This window comes from Ranitomeya imitator, chromosome 5 (assembly GCF_032444005.1).
Source record: "Ranitomeya imitator isolate aRanImi1 chromosome 5, aRanImi1.pri, whole genome shotgun sequence".
Taxonomy (NCBI): Eukaryota; Metazoa; Chordata; class Amphibia; order Anura; family Dendrobatidae; genus Ranitomeya; species Ranitomeya imitator.
Genome location: NC_091286.1, coordinates 63,764,908 through 63,782,581, shown reverse-complemented (window position 1 = coordinate 63,782,581; position 17,674 = coordinate 63,764,908). Strand labels below are relative to the sequence as shown.

The window sequence follows — 17,674 nt, the reverse complement described above, 5'->3', positions numbered from 1 at the left end:
CTGGGCATTTTTTGGTGGACTTACATGAAGGAGGAGAGCAAGAAGCTAAACAACTTGCTAAGGAATATGGCTTTGGTGGGGCCAGAAAGGTAATGATGTCTCCTTCTTCCCTTCTACATGATGTTCTGCATGTACTGTACAATTACAGTGATGCTCTGTGCTCGGCTTTCATGTAGAAATACAATATGTGGAATTATTTGATAGTTTTCCTTTTTTTCTAAAGGGGAAGGAATCTGGGCAAGTTGGAAAGACAAAGCAGAATCTTTGCGTCGATGATGGGCTATACGTCTAATTTGGGTCATTTAAAGTGCAGTTCACACAACGCAAAGTTCAGATTTCATTATTTGCCTTTCTACCCAAAAAAAACAAACAAACCTGAAATGTGTTATGTTTGCAAATGATAGAGATCCCTCCTAGCAAAACCCCTCCAGTAAATGATTTACTGTAGTTACTTAACAGAGGTGTGCAGACACCGAGAAAGGTGCTGGCACTGAGACAATGGCGGGTTTAAAAAAGATATCATTTATTCCATTGTAGCCATGGACTTACTGCCATTCCTCTACTTTACACTGTGAGGGCATATATTCGTATATTGGATACAGAATCTGCCTAATTAGAAACATTTCTGCAAATCATAGACTGAGGCTAAGTGCTGGAATCCCCACAATGGGAGTAATTCATGGGAAATAGGTCATAAATTGGGCCTGGCTGTAACCATAGTGGGGGCATTCTCCGGTCCACATGTACTTTGTCTAAGTATAGTGGACTTCTGTGTTGTAAACTGCGTAGTGTGAACGATTACATTAATTATTATGCGATTTACAAGTGTATGTTACCATTACTTCACATATTCAGGTACAGACAGCAAATTATTACAAGAGTCGTCGATAGTCAGATCTAGTCTGGACACCGTAGCACTTAAGGACTTAGAGTCTTTCGTGCCATTCATCTCTTTTTTTTTTTCCTATGTATTGACAATGCAGTCTATTAGATGCCTTGACCTTCAATAAGCCTCATTCAATTAGAGCGTCAAACGGATTAGGACCCGTGTTCGTTGTTGGCCGGAGATATGTATATATTTTGGATAATCCTTCGCCTCTTTTGCCAGTGTTATAGGAAAACTGAGACTTTGGACTGATCATTTGTCAGGACCGATCATTGGCAGACGAAGAAATGGAAAATGGAAAGAGTCACAATTCAGGCAGCTTTAGGGGAACATCACACATGGGGTTCGTTGCCAAATTGGCTTGTCTCTGCTGTACATGGAACGCGTATTTTTAAATATTTTTTTTTAATCTCCTCTCCATTTTGCTGTTCTTTTATTAGTTTCCTGATATTTTTATTCTACAAGCACTCGATGATGACACTGGAGCAGGTGTAATTACATGTGCGGCGGGATTATACAGGTCTTCCCCTACTGTAATAATATACGTCTCCTAACAATAATAACCCATTTAAAACGTTAAGGTGCCAAAGCTACAGTATATCTGATCAGCACCTGCAAGACGGAGAGCAAAGAGTAGGAAAAAGCAGGATAGAAAATAAACAGAAAGGTGTATCGAAATGACTTATGGTAGGTTTAAATATATTATTACATTTAGAGACATAAATGTATGATAGAGATATTTTGTTTTCTAATAATACATAAAAATGAAAAATAATTAAAAAAAACCTAAACAGCGTAGTAACTCAGGCAAATTATACCAGAGGTTTTTTTTTATGTTTTATGCTTAAACATTGAAAGTTTCCAAGTAATCGCAAGCAAAACTACAGATGGGAAAAGTTACTGTTATTAATTTTTGCCGTCATTATCTCGATCGTCCTGAGTGAATAGTAAAAGAAGCATTAATCTTGTTCTCTAAGAAGAAGTGCAAAATCAAAAAAAAAGAAAGAAAAAGAAAAACAGAAAAAAATGAACGATTGATGATAAAGCTGCTAAGAATATCATTAAAAAGATTCAACTAACATGCTGTGCACACATTTCACTCTTTGCATATAGTGTATTATCTATCTGTATGTCTCTCTATCTATCAATTCTATATCCATATAGATATATATAGATACAGTATATCTGTTTATATACATTTATATATACCATATATATATATGTATACAGATCTATATAGATTTATATCTATTTATACTGTATATATACATACATAGAGAAATGTATACAAAGTTCATGATTTTAATCCTATTTAATGACATTCTTGACAGCTTAATCATAAATATATGATAGCTACGAAGATAGATGATATATAGATCGATAAGATAGATAGCTACGATGGATGGATGGCTAGATTAATAAATATGGGATAGATAGATAGACAGATAGATGGATAGATAGATACATAGATAGATAGATACATAGATAGATAGATAACATCAGTTGCTACTTTGCCGCTATTAGTAGAATATGAGGATTAAATATGTGGCATTTGTTCTTTAGTTACCTAACCTCTTGTACGTAATATGTCTTTATCCGGAACGTGCGTCTCCATTTCGGTCTCTTTGGAGCTATAACATCAGTTCCCGCTTTTTATACGCTGTTCATGCTAATATTTATTTACTAAATGGAGTCAGTAAAATAAATCACAATGACAGGAAGACAATGTAGATGGTCATAATGGATGTGCCCATATTTGTCTTGCAGCACATGCAGCTCGCCAGTAATAGACATACTATTTACAGCTGTATTTATTTTGCACCGAGCCGCCCCTACGTCACTGTATTACATCTTGCATGTTCCGCAGCCATCATCAATGTATTCTAAAAGATGCTTGAGAAAAATAGATTATTAATATTATTACCCCTTTAGAGTTGGTACACAAGATAACTTTTTATTATGTGATTTGACTTTTTCTTTTGATAGCTAATGTTACCCAATAGCCCCTGTCTTATTGGTAAATCTGTGTTGTTTCGAGGCTCTTGTTACAGATTGCTGCAGCTGCAAGTTTTGAGGGACATTAGGATTCCCCTTTTATGCAACATACCGCTATCAGTTAAAATAATTATAAAGCAACCAACCCCCTTTAATATCTAGAGACTATTAACACCAGGAAAACATGTAAAACTCAATGCCATGTTCCCGGAACAACCCATGGCTATACGATCCTTGTGGCACTGTCCTGCTGAGAGTATCCTTCTGCTGTAGAATAAACAGCTGCTCCTCAGCCTGAACTGCTGACACCGGACAGGAAGATTAAATCATTAAATCATACTGTTTGTGCCAAATTCTCATCCTCCCATCAACATAGAGCAACAGAAATCTGGATTCATTTGACCAGGCAGTGTTCAGTGATCCATTGTTTGCACTCGTTGGCCGACTGGAGTATGACCCCTCTGTTTCCCAGTAATTGTACTCAAACAGACTGTCTGCTGCTGTAGCTCAACTGTGCTAAGAAATAATGACTTGTGCATTCAGATACATTAGTTTGTCACCTGCAATTTATTTGGATGTAATTTGCTTGATGGTTCGCCACCTGCCTATCAGAACATTTCTTGACATCGTCCTCTGACCTCGGTTCTTTACATACACGGGATATTTTTTTTCCCACAATCGCATCATCCTTGGTAATGTCTTGACAATGCTCTATGAGAAAACCCCAAAAGGGTGGCAATTTGTACAATACTGGTCCCAGCTAGTCTAATACCATTGACTTTGCCTCTTTGGAAGTTGCTCAAGTCGGTCAATTGCTCTTCTATTCTGATATAAATTGACAAAGATACATGCAAAACTTACACATTTTTAGATAAGATCTTAGTCTGCACTTTGGGTCAGATGTCTAATTTACATAAGAGTAGTTCTAATCATGAAGCAGAATGTTACAAATCATTCTCTATTCCAGAGCCAGGTTCAACTTCCATTCGCTATTGTTGCTGCCCTCTGCTGTGTTGCACATCAGGTTTCACAAGATGTCCAGCGTATCTCTCCTACATTATCCCCCAAAGCCCTTTAGACATAGAATATTCAGTACGTTATGTGTTCAGTTGCCCTTTGTTTTGGAGTTTGCTATAATCCAGCTCCTTCAGCTGCAATCATCCCTGCAAACTCTTGTGATTTCTGCAGCCTATATCTACAGCTCCTGTTGATTAACCCATCATCTAATGTAAGCTATGCAAACTATAATTTAGAGTATGTTATATATGGAAAAAAAATACAAAACTATATATATATACAGTGGGTACAGAAAGTATTCAGACCCCTTTAAATTTTTCACTCTTTGTTTCATTGCAGCCGTTTGGTAAATTCAAAAAAGTTCATATTTTCTCATTAATGTACACTCTGCACCCCATCTTGATGGAAAAAAACAGAAATGTAGAATTTTTTGCAAATTTATTAAAAGAGAAAAACTTAAATATCACATGGTCATAAGTATTCAGATCCTTTGCTCAGACACTCGTATTTAAGTCACATGCTGTCCATTTCCTTGTGATCCTCCTTGAGATGGTTCTACTCCTTCATTGGAGTCCAGCTGTGCTTAATTAAACTGATAGGACTTGATTTGGAAAGACGCACACCTGTCTATATAAGACCTCACAGCTCACAGTGCGTGTCAGACCAAATGAGAATCATGAGGTCAAAGGAACTGGCCAATGAGCTCAGGGACAGAATTGTGGCAAGGCACAGATCTGGCCACAGTTACAAAAGAATTTCTGGAGTGCTCAAGGTTCCTAAGAGCACAGTGGCCTCCATAATCCAAAAATGGAAGAAGTTTGGGACCACCAGAAGCCTTCCTAGACCTGGCCATCCAACCAAACTGAGCAATCATGGGAGAAGAGCCTTGGTGAGAAAGGTAAACAATAGCGAGGGGTAGCACGGTGGCTCAGTGGATAGCACTGCAGCTTTTCAGCGCTGAGGTCCCGGGTTCAAATCCCACCAAGGACAACATCTGCAAGGAGTTTGTATGTTCTCCCAGTGTTTGCGTGGGTTTCCTCCAGGTACTCCGGTTTCCTCCCACTATCCAAAGACATACTGATAGGAAATCTAGATTCTGAGCCCCAATAGGGACAGCAATGATAATGTGATAATGTGTGCAAAACTGTAAAGCGCTGCGGAATATGTTAGCGCTATATAAAAATAAAGATTATTATTATTAACCCCAAGATCATTGGCTGAGCTCCAGAGATGCAGTAGGGAGATGGGAGATAGTTCCACAAAGTCAACTATCACTGCAACTCTTCACCAGTTGTGCCTTTATGGCAGAATGGCCCAATGGAAGCCTCTCCTCAGTGCAAGACATGTAAAAGCCTGCTTAAAGTTTTCTAAAAAAACACATGAAGGACTTCCAGACTACGATAAATAAGATTCTCCGGTCTAATGAGACGTAGATAGACCTTTTTGGAGATAATTCTAAGTGGCATGTGGGGAAAACCAGGCACTGCTCATCATCTACCCAATACATTCCCAACAATGAACCATGGTGGTGTGTTGTGAATTCTGTGGCTGAATTCACTCCTGTGGTCACAAGTGGTACTGCAGCTTCTGAGCTTCCTCCCTCAGGTGTTCTGGTGAGCTCGTTAACTGCTTCATTACTTAACTCCGCCTGATGCTGCTATCCTTGCTCCTTGTCAATGTTTCAGTGTTGGATCTGAGCTTCTCCTGATTGTTCCTGTGACCTGCTGCTCTGTATAGCTAAGTGCCTTTTGCTTTTTTTGTTGCTTTTTTTCTGTCCAGCTTGTCTTTTGTTTTGCTGGAAGCTCTGAGACGCAAAGGGTGTACCGCCGTGCCGTTAGTTCGGCACGGTGGGTTTTTTTTGCCCCCTTTGCGTGGTTTTGCTTTAGGGTTTTTTGTAGACTGCAAAGTTCGCTTTACTGTCCTCGCTCTGTCCTAGAATATCGGGCCCCACTTTGCTGAATCTATTTCATCCCTACGTTTTGTCTTTTCATCTTACTCACAGTCATTATATGTGGGGGGCTGCCTTTTCCTTTGGGGAATTTCTCTGGGGCAAGTCAGGCCTATTTTTCTATCTTCAGGCTAGCTAGTTTCTTAGGCTGTGCCGAGTTGCCTAGGTAGTTGTTAGGCGCAATCCACAGCCGCTTTTAGTTGTGTTTAGGATAGGATCAGGTGTGCAGTCTACAGAGTTTCCACGTCTCAGAGCTCGTTCTTGTATTTTTGGGTATTTGTCAGATCACTGTGTGCGCTCTGATCGCTAAGCACACTGTGTTTCTGGATTGCCTTCATAACACCTGTCATTAGCAAACATAACAGTACAAGGAGCCAAACTAATGATTCTCAATAGAGGGAAAGAAAAAGTTCTGACATCATTTTTTTTTTTTTTTTTTTTTCTGCTCTGTGTTCACTTTTTTTTTCCCCCTAGACATTTGGGTGATTCTGGACACAGGTGTGGACATGGATATTCAGGGTCTGTGCTCTTCAATGGATAATCTCGTTATAAATGTACAAAAAATTCAAGATACTATTGATCAGAAATCTATGTTAGAACCAAGAATTACTATTCCTGATTTGTTTTTTGGAGATAGAACTAAGTTTCTAAGTTTCAAAAATAATTGTAAGCTATTTCTGGCCTTGAAACCTCATTCTTCTGGTAATCCTATTCAACAGGTTTTGATTATTATTTCTTTTTTGCGCGGCGACCCTCAAGACTGGGCATTTTCTCTTCTGCATTGAGTAGTGTCGATGCGTTTTTCCTGGCGCTCGGATTGCTGTACGATGAGCCTAATTCAGTGGATCAGGCTGAGAAAAATTTGCTGGCTTTGTGCCAGGGTCAGGATGATATAGAAGTATATTGTCAGAAATTTAGGAAATGGTCAGTACTCACTCAGTGGAATGAATCTGCGCTGGCAGCTTTGTTCAGAAAGGGTCTCTCTGAGGCTCTTAAGGATGTCATGGTGGGATTTCCTATGCCTGCTGGTTTGAATGAGTCTTTGTCTTTGGCCATTCAGATCGGTCGACGCTTGCGCGAGCGTAAATCTGTGCACCATTTGGCGGTACTGCCTGAGGTTAAACCTGAGCCTATGCAGTGCGATAGGACTATGACTAGAGTTGAACGGCAGGAATACAGACGTCTGAATGGTCTGTGTTTCTACTGTGGTGATTCCACTCATGCTATTTCTGATTGTCCTAAGCGCACTAAGCGGTCCGCTAGGTCTGCCGTCATTGGTACTGTACAGTCCAAATTCCTTCTGTCCATTACCTTGATATGCTCTTTGTCGTCGTTTTCTGTCATGGCGTTTGTGGATTCGGGCGCTGCCCTGAATCTGATGGATTTGGATTATGCTAAACGTTGTGGGTTTTTCTTGGAGCCTTTGCGGTGTCCTATTCCATTGAGAGGAATTGATGCTACACCTTTGGCCAAGAATAAACCTCAATACTGGGCCCAGCTGACCATGTGCATGGCTCCTGCACATCAGGAAGTTATTCGCTTTCTGGTGTTGCATAATCTGCATGATGTGGTCGTGTTGGGGTTGCCATGGCTACAAACCCATAATCCAGTATTGGATTGGAATTCCATGTCGGTATCCAGCTGGGGTTGTCAGGGGGTACATGGTGATGTTCCATTTTTGTCGATTTCGTCATCCACCCCTTCTGAGGTCCCAGAGTTCTTATCTGATTATCAGGATGTATTTGAAGAGCCCAAGTCCGATGCTCTACCTCCGCATAGGGATTGTGATTGTGCTATCAATTTGATTCCTGGTAGTAAATTCCCTAAAGATCGATTATTTAATTTATCCGTGCCCGAACACGCCGCTATGCGCAGTTATGTGAAGGAATCCCTGGAGAAGGGACATATTCGCCCATCGTCATCACCACTGGGAGCAGGGTTCTTCTTTGTAGCCAAGAAGGATGGTTCGCTGAGACCGTGTATTGATTACCGCCTTCTTAATAAGATCACTGTTAAATTTCAGTATCCCTTGCCATTGTTATCTGACTTGTTTGCTCGGATTAAGGGGGCTAGTTGGTTCACTAAGATAGATCTTCGTGGTGCGTATAATCTGGTGAGAATCAGGCAAGGAGATGAATGGAAAACTGCATTCAATACGCCCGAGGGTCATTTTGAGTATCTAGTGATGCCGTTCGGACTTGCCAATGCTCCATCTGTGTTTCAGTCTTTTATGCATGACATCTTCCGTGAGTATCTGGATAAATTCCTGATTGTTTACTTGGATGACATTTTGATCTTCTCAGATGATTGGGAGTCTCATGTGAAGCAGGTCAGAATGGTTTTTCAGGTCCTGCGTGCTAACTCTTTGTTTGTGAAGGGATCAAAGTGTCTCTTCGGTGTGCAGAAAGTTTCATTTTTAGGGTTCATCTTTACCCCTTCTACTATCGAGATGGATCCAGTTAAGGTCCAAGCCATCCAGGATTGGATTCAGCCGACATCTCTGAAAAGTCTGCAAAAGTTAATGGGCTTTGCTAATTTTTATCGTCGCTTCATCTGTAATTTTTCTAGCATTGCCAAACCATTGACCGATTTGACCAAGAAGGGTGCTGATTTGGTTAATTGGTCTTCTGCTGCTGTGGAAGCTTTTCAGGAGTTGAAGCGTCGTTTTTGTTCTGCCCCTGTGTTGTGTCAGCCAGATGTTTCTCTTCCGTTCCAGGTCGAGGTTGATGCTTCTGAGATTGGAGCAGGGTGTTATGGCTGGCAATCAGGCAACACAGCGTGCAGTAATCAGCGCACATACAGAGATCTGGCAATAACCAAAAACAATAGGACGAGCTCTGAGACGTGGAATCTCTGTAGACTGCAGTACCTGATCTATCCTCACACAACTATAAGCAGCAGTGGATTGCGCCTATCACTACCTATGCAACTCGGCACTGCCTGAGGAGCTGACTAGCCTGAAGATAGAAATACAAGCCTGACTTACCTCAGAGAAATACCCCAAAGGAATAGGCAGCCCCCCACATATAATGACTGTTAGCAAGATGAAAAGACAAACGTAGGAATGAAATAGATTCAGCAAAGTGAGGCCCGATATTCTAGACAGAGCGAGGATAGCAAAGAGAACTATGCAGTCTACAAAAAACCCTAAAACGAAAACCACGCAAAGGGGCAAAAAGACCCACCGTGCCGAACTAACAGCACGGCGGTGCACCCCTTTGCTTCTCAGAGCTTCCAGCAAAAGTTAATAGCAAGCTGGACAGAAAAAACAGAAAACAAACTAGAAGCACTTATCTAGCAGAGCAGCAGGCCCAAGGAAAGATGCAGTAGCTCAGATCCAACACTGGAACATTGACAAGGAGCAAGGAAGACAGACTCAGGTGGAGCTAAATAGCAAGGCAGCCAACGAGCTCACCAAAACACCTGAGGGAGGAAGCCCAGAGACTGCAATACCACTTGTGACCACAGAAGTGAACTCAGCCACAGAATTCACAACAGTACCCCCCCCTTGAGGAGGGGTCACCGAACCCTCACCAGAACCCCCAGGCCGACCAGGATGAGCCACATGAAAGGCACGAACAAGATCTGGGGCATGGACATCAGAGGGAAAAACCCAGGAATTATCTTCCTGAGCATAACCCTTCCATTTGACCAGATACTGGAGTTTCCGTCTAGAGACACGAGAATCCAAAATCTTCTCCACAATATACTCCAATTCCCCCTCCACCAAAACAGGGGCAGGAGGCTCCACAGATGGAACCATAGGTGCCACGTATCTCCTCAACAACGACCTATGGAATACATTATGTATGGAAAAGGAGTCTGGGAGGGTCAGACGAAAAGACACCGGATTGAGAATCTCAGAAATCCTATACGGACCAATAAAACGAGGTTTAAATTTAGGAGAGGAAACCTTCATAGGAATATGACGAGAAGATAACCAAACCAGATCCCCAACACGAAGTCGGGGTCCCACACGGCGTCTACGATTAGCAAAAAGCTGAGCCTTCTCCTGGGACAAGGTCAAATTGTCCACTACCTGAGTCCAGATCTGCTGCAACCTGTCCACCACAGAATCCACACCAGGACAGTCCGAAGACTCAACCTGTCCTGAAGAGAAACGAGGATGGAACCCAGAATTGCAGAAAAATGGAGAGACCAAGGTAGCCGAGCTGGCCCGATTATTAAGGGCGAACTCAGCCAACGGCAAAAATGACACCCAATCATCCTGGTCAGCGGAAACAAAACATCTCAGATATGTTTCCAAGGTCTGATTGGTTCGTTCGGTCTGGCCATTAGTCTGAGGATGGAAGGCCGAGGAGAAAGATAGGTCAATGCCCATCCTACCACAAAAGGCTCGCCAGAACCTCGAGACAAACTGGGAACCTCTGTCAGAAACAATATTCTCAGGAATGCCATGTAAACGAACCACATGCTGGAAGAACAAAGGCACCAAATCAGAGGAGGAAGGCAATTTAACCAAGGGCACCAGATGGACCATTTTAGAAAAGCGATCACAGACCACCCAAATGACCGACATTTTTTGAGAAACGGGAAGGTCAGAAATGAAATCCATCGAAATATGTGTCCAAGGCCTCTTCGGGACCGGCAAGGGCAAAAGCAACCCACTGGCACGTGAACAGCAGGGCTTAGCCCTAGCACAAATTCCACAGGACTGCACAAAAGCACGCACATCCCGTGACAGAGATGGCCACCAGAAGGATCTAGCAACCAACTCCCTGGTACCAAAGATTCCTGGATGACCGGCCAGCACCGAACAATGAAGTTCAGAGATAACTTTACTAGTCCACCTATCAGGGACGAACAGTTTCTCGGCCGGACAACGATCAGGTTTATTAGCCTGAAATTTCTGCAACACTCTCCGCAAATCAGGGGAGATGGCAGACACAATGACTCCTTCCTTGAGGATACTCGCCGGCTCAGACAACCCCGGAGAGTCGGGCACAAAACTCCTAGACAGAGCATCCGCCTTCACATTTTTAGAGCCCGGAAGGTATGAAATCACAAAATCAAAACGAGCAAAAAATAACGACCAACGGGCCTGTCTAGGATTCAAGCGCTTGGCAGACTCAAGATAAGTAAGGTTCTTATGATCAGTCAAAACCACCACGCGATGCTTAGCACCCTCAAGCCAATGACGCCACTCCTCGAATGCCCACTTCATGGCCAGCAACTCTCGGTTGCCCACATCATAATTACGCTCAGCAGCAGAAAATTTCCTGGAAAAGAAAGCACATGGTTTGAACACTGAGCAACCAGAACCTCTCTGTGACAAAACCGCCCCTGCACCAATCTCAGAAGCATCAACCTCGACCTGGAACGGAAGAGAAACATCAGGTTGACACAACACAGGGGCACAGCAAAAACGACGCTTCAACTCCTGAAAAGCTTCCACGGCAGCAGAAGACCAATTAACCAAATCAGCACCCTTCTTGGTCAAATCGGTCAATGGTCTGGCAATGCTAGAAAAATTACAGATGAAGCGACGATAAAAATTAGCAAAGCCCAGGAATTTCTGCAGACTTTTTAGAGATGTCGGCTGAGTCCAATCCTGGATGGCCTGAACCTTAACCGGATCCATCTCGATAGTAGAAGGGGAAAAGATGAACCCCAAAAATGAAACTTTCTGCACACCGAAGAGACACTTTGATCCCTTCACGAACAAGGAATTAGCACGCAGTACCTGGAAAACCATTCTGACTTGCTTCACATGAGACTCCCAATCATCTGAGAAGATCAAAATGTCATCCAAGTAAACAATCAAGAATTTATCCAGATACTCACGGAAAATGTCATGCATAAAAGACTGAAAAACAGATGGAGCATTGGCAAGTCCGAACGGCATCACCAGATACTCAAAATGACCCTCGGGCGTATTAAATGCCGTTTTCCATTCATCTCCCTGCCTGATTCTCACCAGATTATACGCACCACGAAGATCAATCTTAGTAAACCAACTAGCCCCCTTAATCCGAGCAAACAAGTCAGAAATCAATGGCAAGGGATACTGAAACTTAACAGTGATCTTATTAAGAAGGCGGTAATCAATACACGGTCTTAGCGAACCATCCTTCTTGGCTACAAAAAAGAACCCTGCTCCCAATGGTGACGACGATGGGCGAATATGTCCCTTCTCCAGGGACTCCTTCACATAACTGCGCATAGCGGTGTGTTCAGGTACGGACAAATTAAATAAACGACCCTTAGGGAATTTACTACCAGGAATCAAATCGATAGCACAATCACAATTCCTATGCGGAGGTAGGGCATCAGACTTGGACTCTTCAAATACATCCTGAAAGTCCGACAAGAACTCTGGGATGTCAGAAGGAATGGATGACGAAATAGACAAAAATGGAACATCACCATGTACTCCCTGACAACCCCAGCTGGTTACCGACATAGAGTTCCAATCCAATACTGGATTATGGGTTTGTAGCCATGGCAACCCCAACACGACCACATCATGCAAATTATGCAGTACCAGAAAGCGAATAACTTCCTGATGTGCAGGAGCCATGCACATGGTCAGCTGGGCCCAGTACTGAGGCTTATTCTTGGCCAAAGGTGTAGCATCAATTCCTCTCAACGGAATAGGACACCGCAAAGGCTCCAAGAAAAATCCACAACGTTTAGCATAATCCAAATCCATCAGATTCAGGGCAGCGCCTGAATCCACAAACGCCATGACAGAATACGATGACAAAGAGCACATTAAGGTAATGGACAAAAGGAATTTGGACTGTACAGTACCAATAACGGCAGAGCTATCGAACCGCCTAGTGCGTTTAGGACAATTAGAAATAGCATGAGTAGAATCACCACAATAGAAACACAGTCTGTTCCGACGTCTGTGTTCTTGCCGTTCTACTTTAGTCATAGTCCTGTCGCACTGCATAGGCTCAGGTTTACTCTCAGACAATACCGCCAGATGGTGCACAGATTTACGCTCGCGCAAGCGACGACCGATCTGAATGGCCAAGGACATAGACTCATTCAAACCAGCAGGCATAGGAAATCCCACCATTACATCCTTAAGAGCTTCAGAGAGACCCTTTCTGAACAAAGCCGCTAGTGCAGATTCATTCCACAGAGTGAGTACTGACCACTTCCTAAATTTCTGACAATATACTTCTACATCATCCTGACCCTGGCATAAAGCCAGCAGATTTTTCTCAGCCTGATCCACTGAATTAGGCTCATCGTAAAGCAATCCCAGCGCCTGGAAAAATGCATCAACATTACTCAATGCAGAATCTCCTGGTGCAAGAGAAAACGCCCAGTCCTGTGGGTCGCCGCGCAAAAAAGAAATAATAATCAAAACCTGTTGAATAGGATTACCAGAAGAATGAGGTTTCAAGGCCAAAAATAGCTTACAATTATTTCTGAAGCTCAGGAACTTAGTTCTGTCACCAAAAAACAAATCAGGAATCGGAATTCTTGGTTCTAGCATCGATTTCTGATCAATAGTATCTTGAATCTTTTGTACATTTACAACGAGATTATCCATTGAGGAGCACAGAGCCTGAATATCCATGTCCACAGCTGTGTCCTGAAGCACTCTAATGTCTAGGGGAAAAAAAAGACTGAAGACAGAGCTAAGAAAAAAAAATGATGTCAGGATTTCTTTTTTCCCTCTATTGAGAATCATTGGTGTGGCTCCTTGTACTGTTATGGCTGGCAATCAGGCAACACAGCGTGCAGTAATCAGCGCACATACAGAGATCTGGCAATAACCAAAAACAATAGGACGAGCTCTGAGACGTGGAATCTCTGTAGACTGCAGTACCTGATCTATCCTCACACAACTATAAGCAGCAGTGGATTGCGCCTATCACTACCTATGCAACTCGGCACTGCCTGAGGAGCTGACTAGCCTGAAGATAGAAATACAAGCCTGACTTACTTCAGAGAAATACCCCAAAGGAATAGGCAGCCCCCCACATATAATGACTGTTAGCAAGATGAAAAGACAAACGTAGGAATGAAATAGATTCAGCAAAGTGAGGCCCGATATTCTAGACAGAGCGAGGATAGCAAAGAGAACTATGCAGTCTACAAAAAACCCTAAAACGAAAACCACGCAAAGGGGCAAAAAGACCCACCGTGCCGAACTAACAGCACGGCGGTGCACCCCTTTGCTTCTCAGAGCTTCCAGCAAAAGTTAATAGCAAGCTGGACAGAAAAAACAGAAAACAAACTAGAAGCACTTATCTAGCAGAGCAGCAGGCCCAAGGAAAGATGCAGTAGCTCAGATCCAACACTGGAACATTGACAAGGAGCAAGGAAGACAGACTCAGGTGGAGCTAAATAGCAAGGCAGCCAACGAGCTCACCAAAACACCTGAGGGAGGAAGCCCAGAGACTGCAATACCACTTGTGACCACAGAAGTGAACTCAGCCACAGAATTCACAACAGCAGGGGCGGTTTTGTCACAGAGAGGTTCTGATTGCTCAGTGATGAAACCATGTGCTTTCTTTTCCAGGAAGTTTTCGCCCGCTGAGCGTAATTATGATGTGGGCAATCGAGAGTTGCTGGCCATGAAGTGGGCATTCGAGGAGTGGCGTCATTGGCTTGAAGGAGCTAAGCATCGCGTGGTGGTATTGACTGATCATAAGAACTTGACTTATCTCGAGTCTGCCAAGCGTTTGAATCCTAGACAGGCCCGTTGGTCGTTATTTTTTGCCCGCTTCGACTTTGTGATTTCGTACCTTCCGGGCTCTAAAAATGTGAAGGCGGATGCTCTGTCTAGGAGTTTTGTGCCCGACTCTCCGGGTTTATCTGAGCCAGCGGGTATCCTCAAGGAAGGAGTCATTGTGTCTGCCATCTCCCCTGATTTGCGGCGGGTGCTGCAAAAATTTCAGGCGAATAAACCTGATCGTTGTCCAGCAGAGAAACTGTTCGTCCCTGATAGGTGGACTAATAAACTTATCTCTGAACTTCATTGTTCGGTGTTGGCTGGTCATCCTGGAATCTTTGGTACCAGAGAGTTAGTGGCTAGATCCTTCTGGTGGCCATCTCTGTCACGGGATGTACGTACTTTTGTGCAGTCCTGTGGGATTTGTGCTAGGGCTAAGCCCTGCTGTTCTCGTGCCAGTGGGTTGCTTTTGCCCTTGCCGGTCCCAAAGAGGCCTTGGACACATATTTCGATGGATTTCATTTCTGACCTTCCCGTTTCTCAAAAGATGTCAGTCATTTGGGTGGTCTGTGATCGCTTTTCTAAAATGGTCCATCTGGTGCCCTTGGCTAAATTGCCTTCCTCCTCTGATTTGGTACCTTTGTTCTTTCAGCATGTGGTTCGGTTGCATGGCATTCCTGAGAATATTGTTTCTGACAGAGGTTCCCAGTTTGTTTCAAGGTTTTGGCGAGCCTTTTGTGGTAGGATGGGCATTGACCTATCCTTTTCCTCGGCTTTCCATCCTCAGACTAATGGCCAGACCGAACGAACCAATCAGACCTTGGAAACATATCTGAGATGTTTTGTTTCTGCAGACCAGGATGATTGGGTGTCCTTTTTGCCGTTGGCTGAGTTCGCCCTTAATAATCGGGCCAGCTCGGCTACCTTGGTTTCTCCATTTTTTTGCAATTCTGGGTTCCATCCTCGTTTCTCTTCAGGACAGGTTGAGTCTTCGGACTGTCCTGGTGTGGATTCTGTGGTGGATAGGTTGCAGCAGATCTGGACTCAGGTAGTGGACAATTTGACCTTGTCCCAGGAGAAGGCTCAACGTTTCGCTAATCGCAGACGCCGTGTGGGTCCCCGACTTCGTGTTGGGGATCTGGTTTGGTTATCTTCTCGTCATATTCCTATGAAGGTTTCCTCTCCTAAATTTAAACCTCGTTTTATTGGTCCGTATAGGATTTCTGAGGTTCTCAATCCTGTGTCTTTTCGTTTGACCCTCCCAGACTCCTTTTCCATACATAATGTATTCCATAGGTCGTTGTTGCGGAGATACGTGGCACCTATGGTTCCATCTGTTGAGCCTCCTGCCCCGGTTTTGGTGGAGGGGGAATTGGAGTATATTGTGGAGAAGATTTTGGATTCTCGTGTTTCTAGACGGAAACTCCAGTATCTGGTTAAATGGAAGGGTTATGCTCAGGAAGATAATTCCTGGGTTTTTGCCTCTGATGTTCATGCTTCCGATCTTGTTCGTGCCTTTCATGCGGCTCATCCTGGTCGGCCTGGGGGCTCTGGTGAGGGTTCGGTGACCCCTCCTCAAGGGGGGGGTACTGTTGTGAATTCTGTGGCTGAATTCACTCCTGTGGTCACAAGTGGTACTGCAGCTTCTGAGCTTCCTCCCTCAGGTGTTCTGGTGAGCTCGTTAACTGCTTCATTACTTAACTCCGCCTGATGCTGCTATCCTTGCTCCTTGTCAATGTTTCAGTGTTGGATCTGAGCTTCTCCTGATTGTTCCTGTGACCTGCTGCTCTGTATAGCTAAGTGCCTTTTGCTTTTTTGTTGCTTTTTTTCTGTCCAGCTTGTCTTTTGTTTTGCTGGAAGCTCTGAGACGCAAAGGGTGTACCGCCGTGCCGTTAGTTCGGCACGGTGGGTTTTTTTTGCCCCCTTTGCGTGGTTTTGCTTTAGGGTTTTTTGTAGACTGCAAAGTTCGCTTTACTGTCCTCGCTCTGTCCTAGAATATCGGGCCCCACTTTGCTGAATCTATTTCATCCCTACGTTTTGTCTTTTCATCTTACTCACAGTCATTATATGTGGGGGGCTGCCTTTTCCTTTGGGGAATTTCTCTGGGGCAAGTCAGGCCTATTTTTCTATCTTCAGGCTAGCTAGTTTCTTTTAGTTGTGTTTAGGATAGGATCAGGTGTGCAGTCTACAGAGTTTCCACGTCTCAGAGCTCGTTCTTGTATTTTTGGGTATTTGTCAGATCACTGTGTGCGCTCTGATCGCTAAGCACACTGTGTTTCTGGATTGCCTTCATAACACCTGTCATTAGCAAACATAACAGTGGTGGCAGCATCATGCTATGGGGGTGTTTTTCAGCTGCAGGGACAGGATGACTGGTTGTCATTGAAGGAAACATGAATGCGGGCAAGTACAGACATCCTGGATGAAAACCTCTTCCTGAGTGCTCTGGACCTCAGACTTAGCAGAAGGTTCACCTTCCAACAAGACAATGACCAAAAGCACACAGCTAAAATAACAAAGGAGTGGCTTCAGAACAACTCTGTGACCATTCTTGACTTGCCCAGCCAGAGTCCTAACCTAAACTCAATTAAGCATCTCTGGAGAGACCTGAAAACGGCTGTCCACCAACGTTCACCATCCAACCTTACGGAACTGGAGAGGATCTGCAAGGAAGAATGGCAAAGAATCCTCAAATCCAGGGGTGAAAAACTTGTTACATCATTCCCAAGAAGACTCATGGCTGTACTAGCTCAAAAGGTGCTTCTACTCAATACTGAGCAAAGGGTCTGAATACTTATGACCATGTAATATTTCAGGTTTTCTTTTTTTTTAAATTTGCAAAAATTTCTACATTTCTTTTTTTTCAGTCAAGATGGGGTGCAGAGTGAACATTAATGAGAAAAAAATGAACAGTTTTGAATTTACCAAATGGCTGCAATGAAACAAAGAGTGAAAAATTTAAAGGGGTCTGAGTACTTTTCGTACCTACTGTATATACAGGTCTGGAAAAAATTAAGAGACCACCATATCAAAACCCTGTCATGGGCAGCCCAATCTCCAGACCTGAACCCCATTGAAAACCTTTGGAATGTAGTCAAGAGGATGATGGATAGTCACAAGCCATAAAACAAGGAAGAACTGCTTAAATTTTTGTGCCAGAAGCAGTGTG

At 43.5% G+C, this 17,674-nt stretch overlaps 1 protein-coding gene across 1 annotated transcript in view; it reads left to right on the top strand.

The window, feature by feature from the left end:
* Positions 1 to 17,674, top strand: part of PCSK2 (proprotein convertase subtilisin/kexin type 2) — a 253,984-nt gene that overhangs the window by 378 nt on the left and 235,932 nt on the right. Inside the window, exon 1 of the mRNA XM_069768745.1 lies at positions 1 to 89. This exon is cut by the window's left edge and continues 378 nt beyond it. Within this exon, the coding sequence (XP_069624846.1) occupies positions 1 to 89 (89 nt within the window). The remainder of the gene's footprint in view (positions 90 to 17,674) is intronic.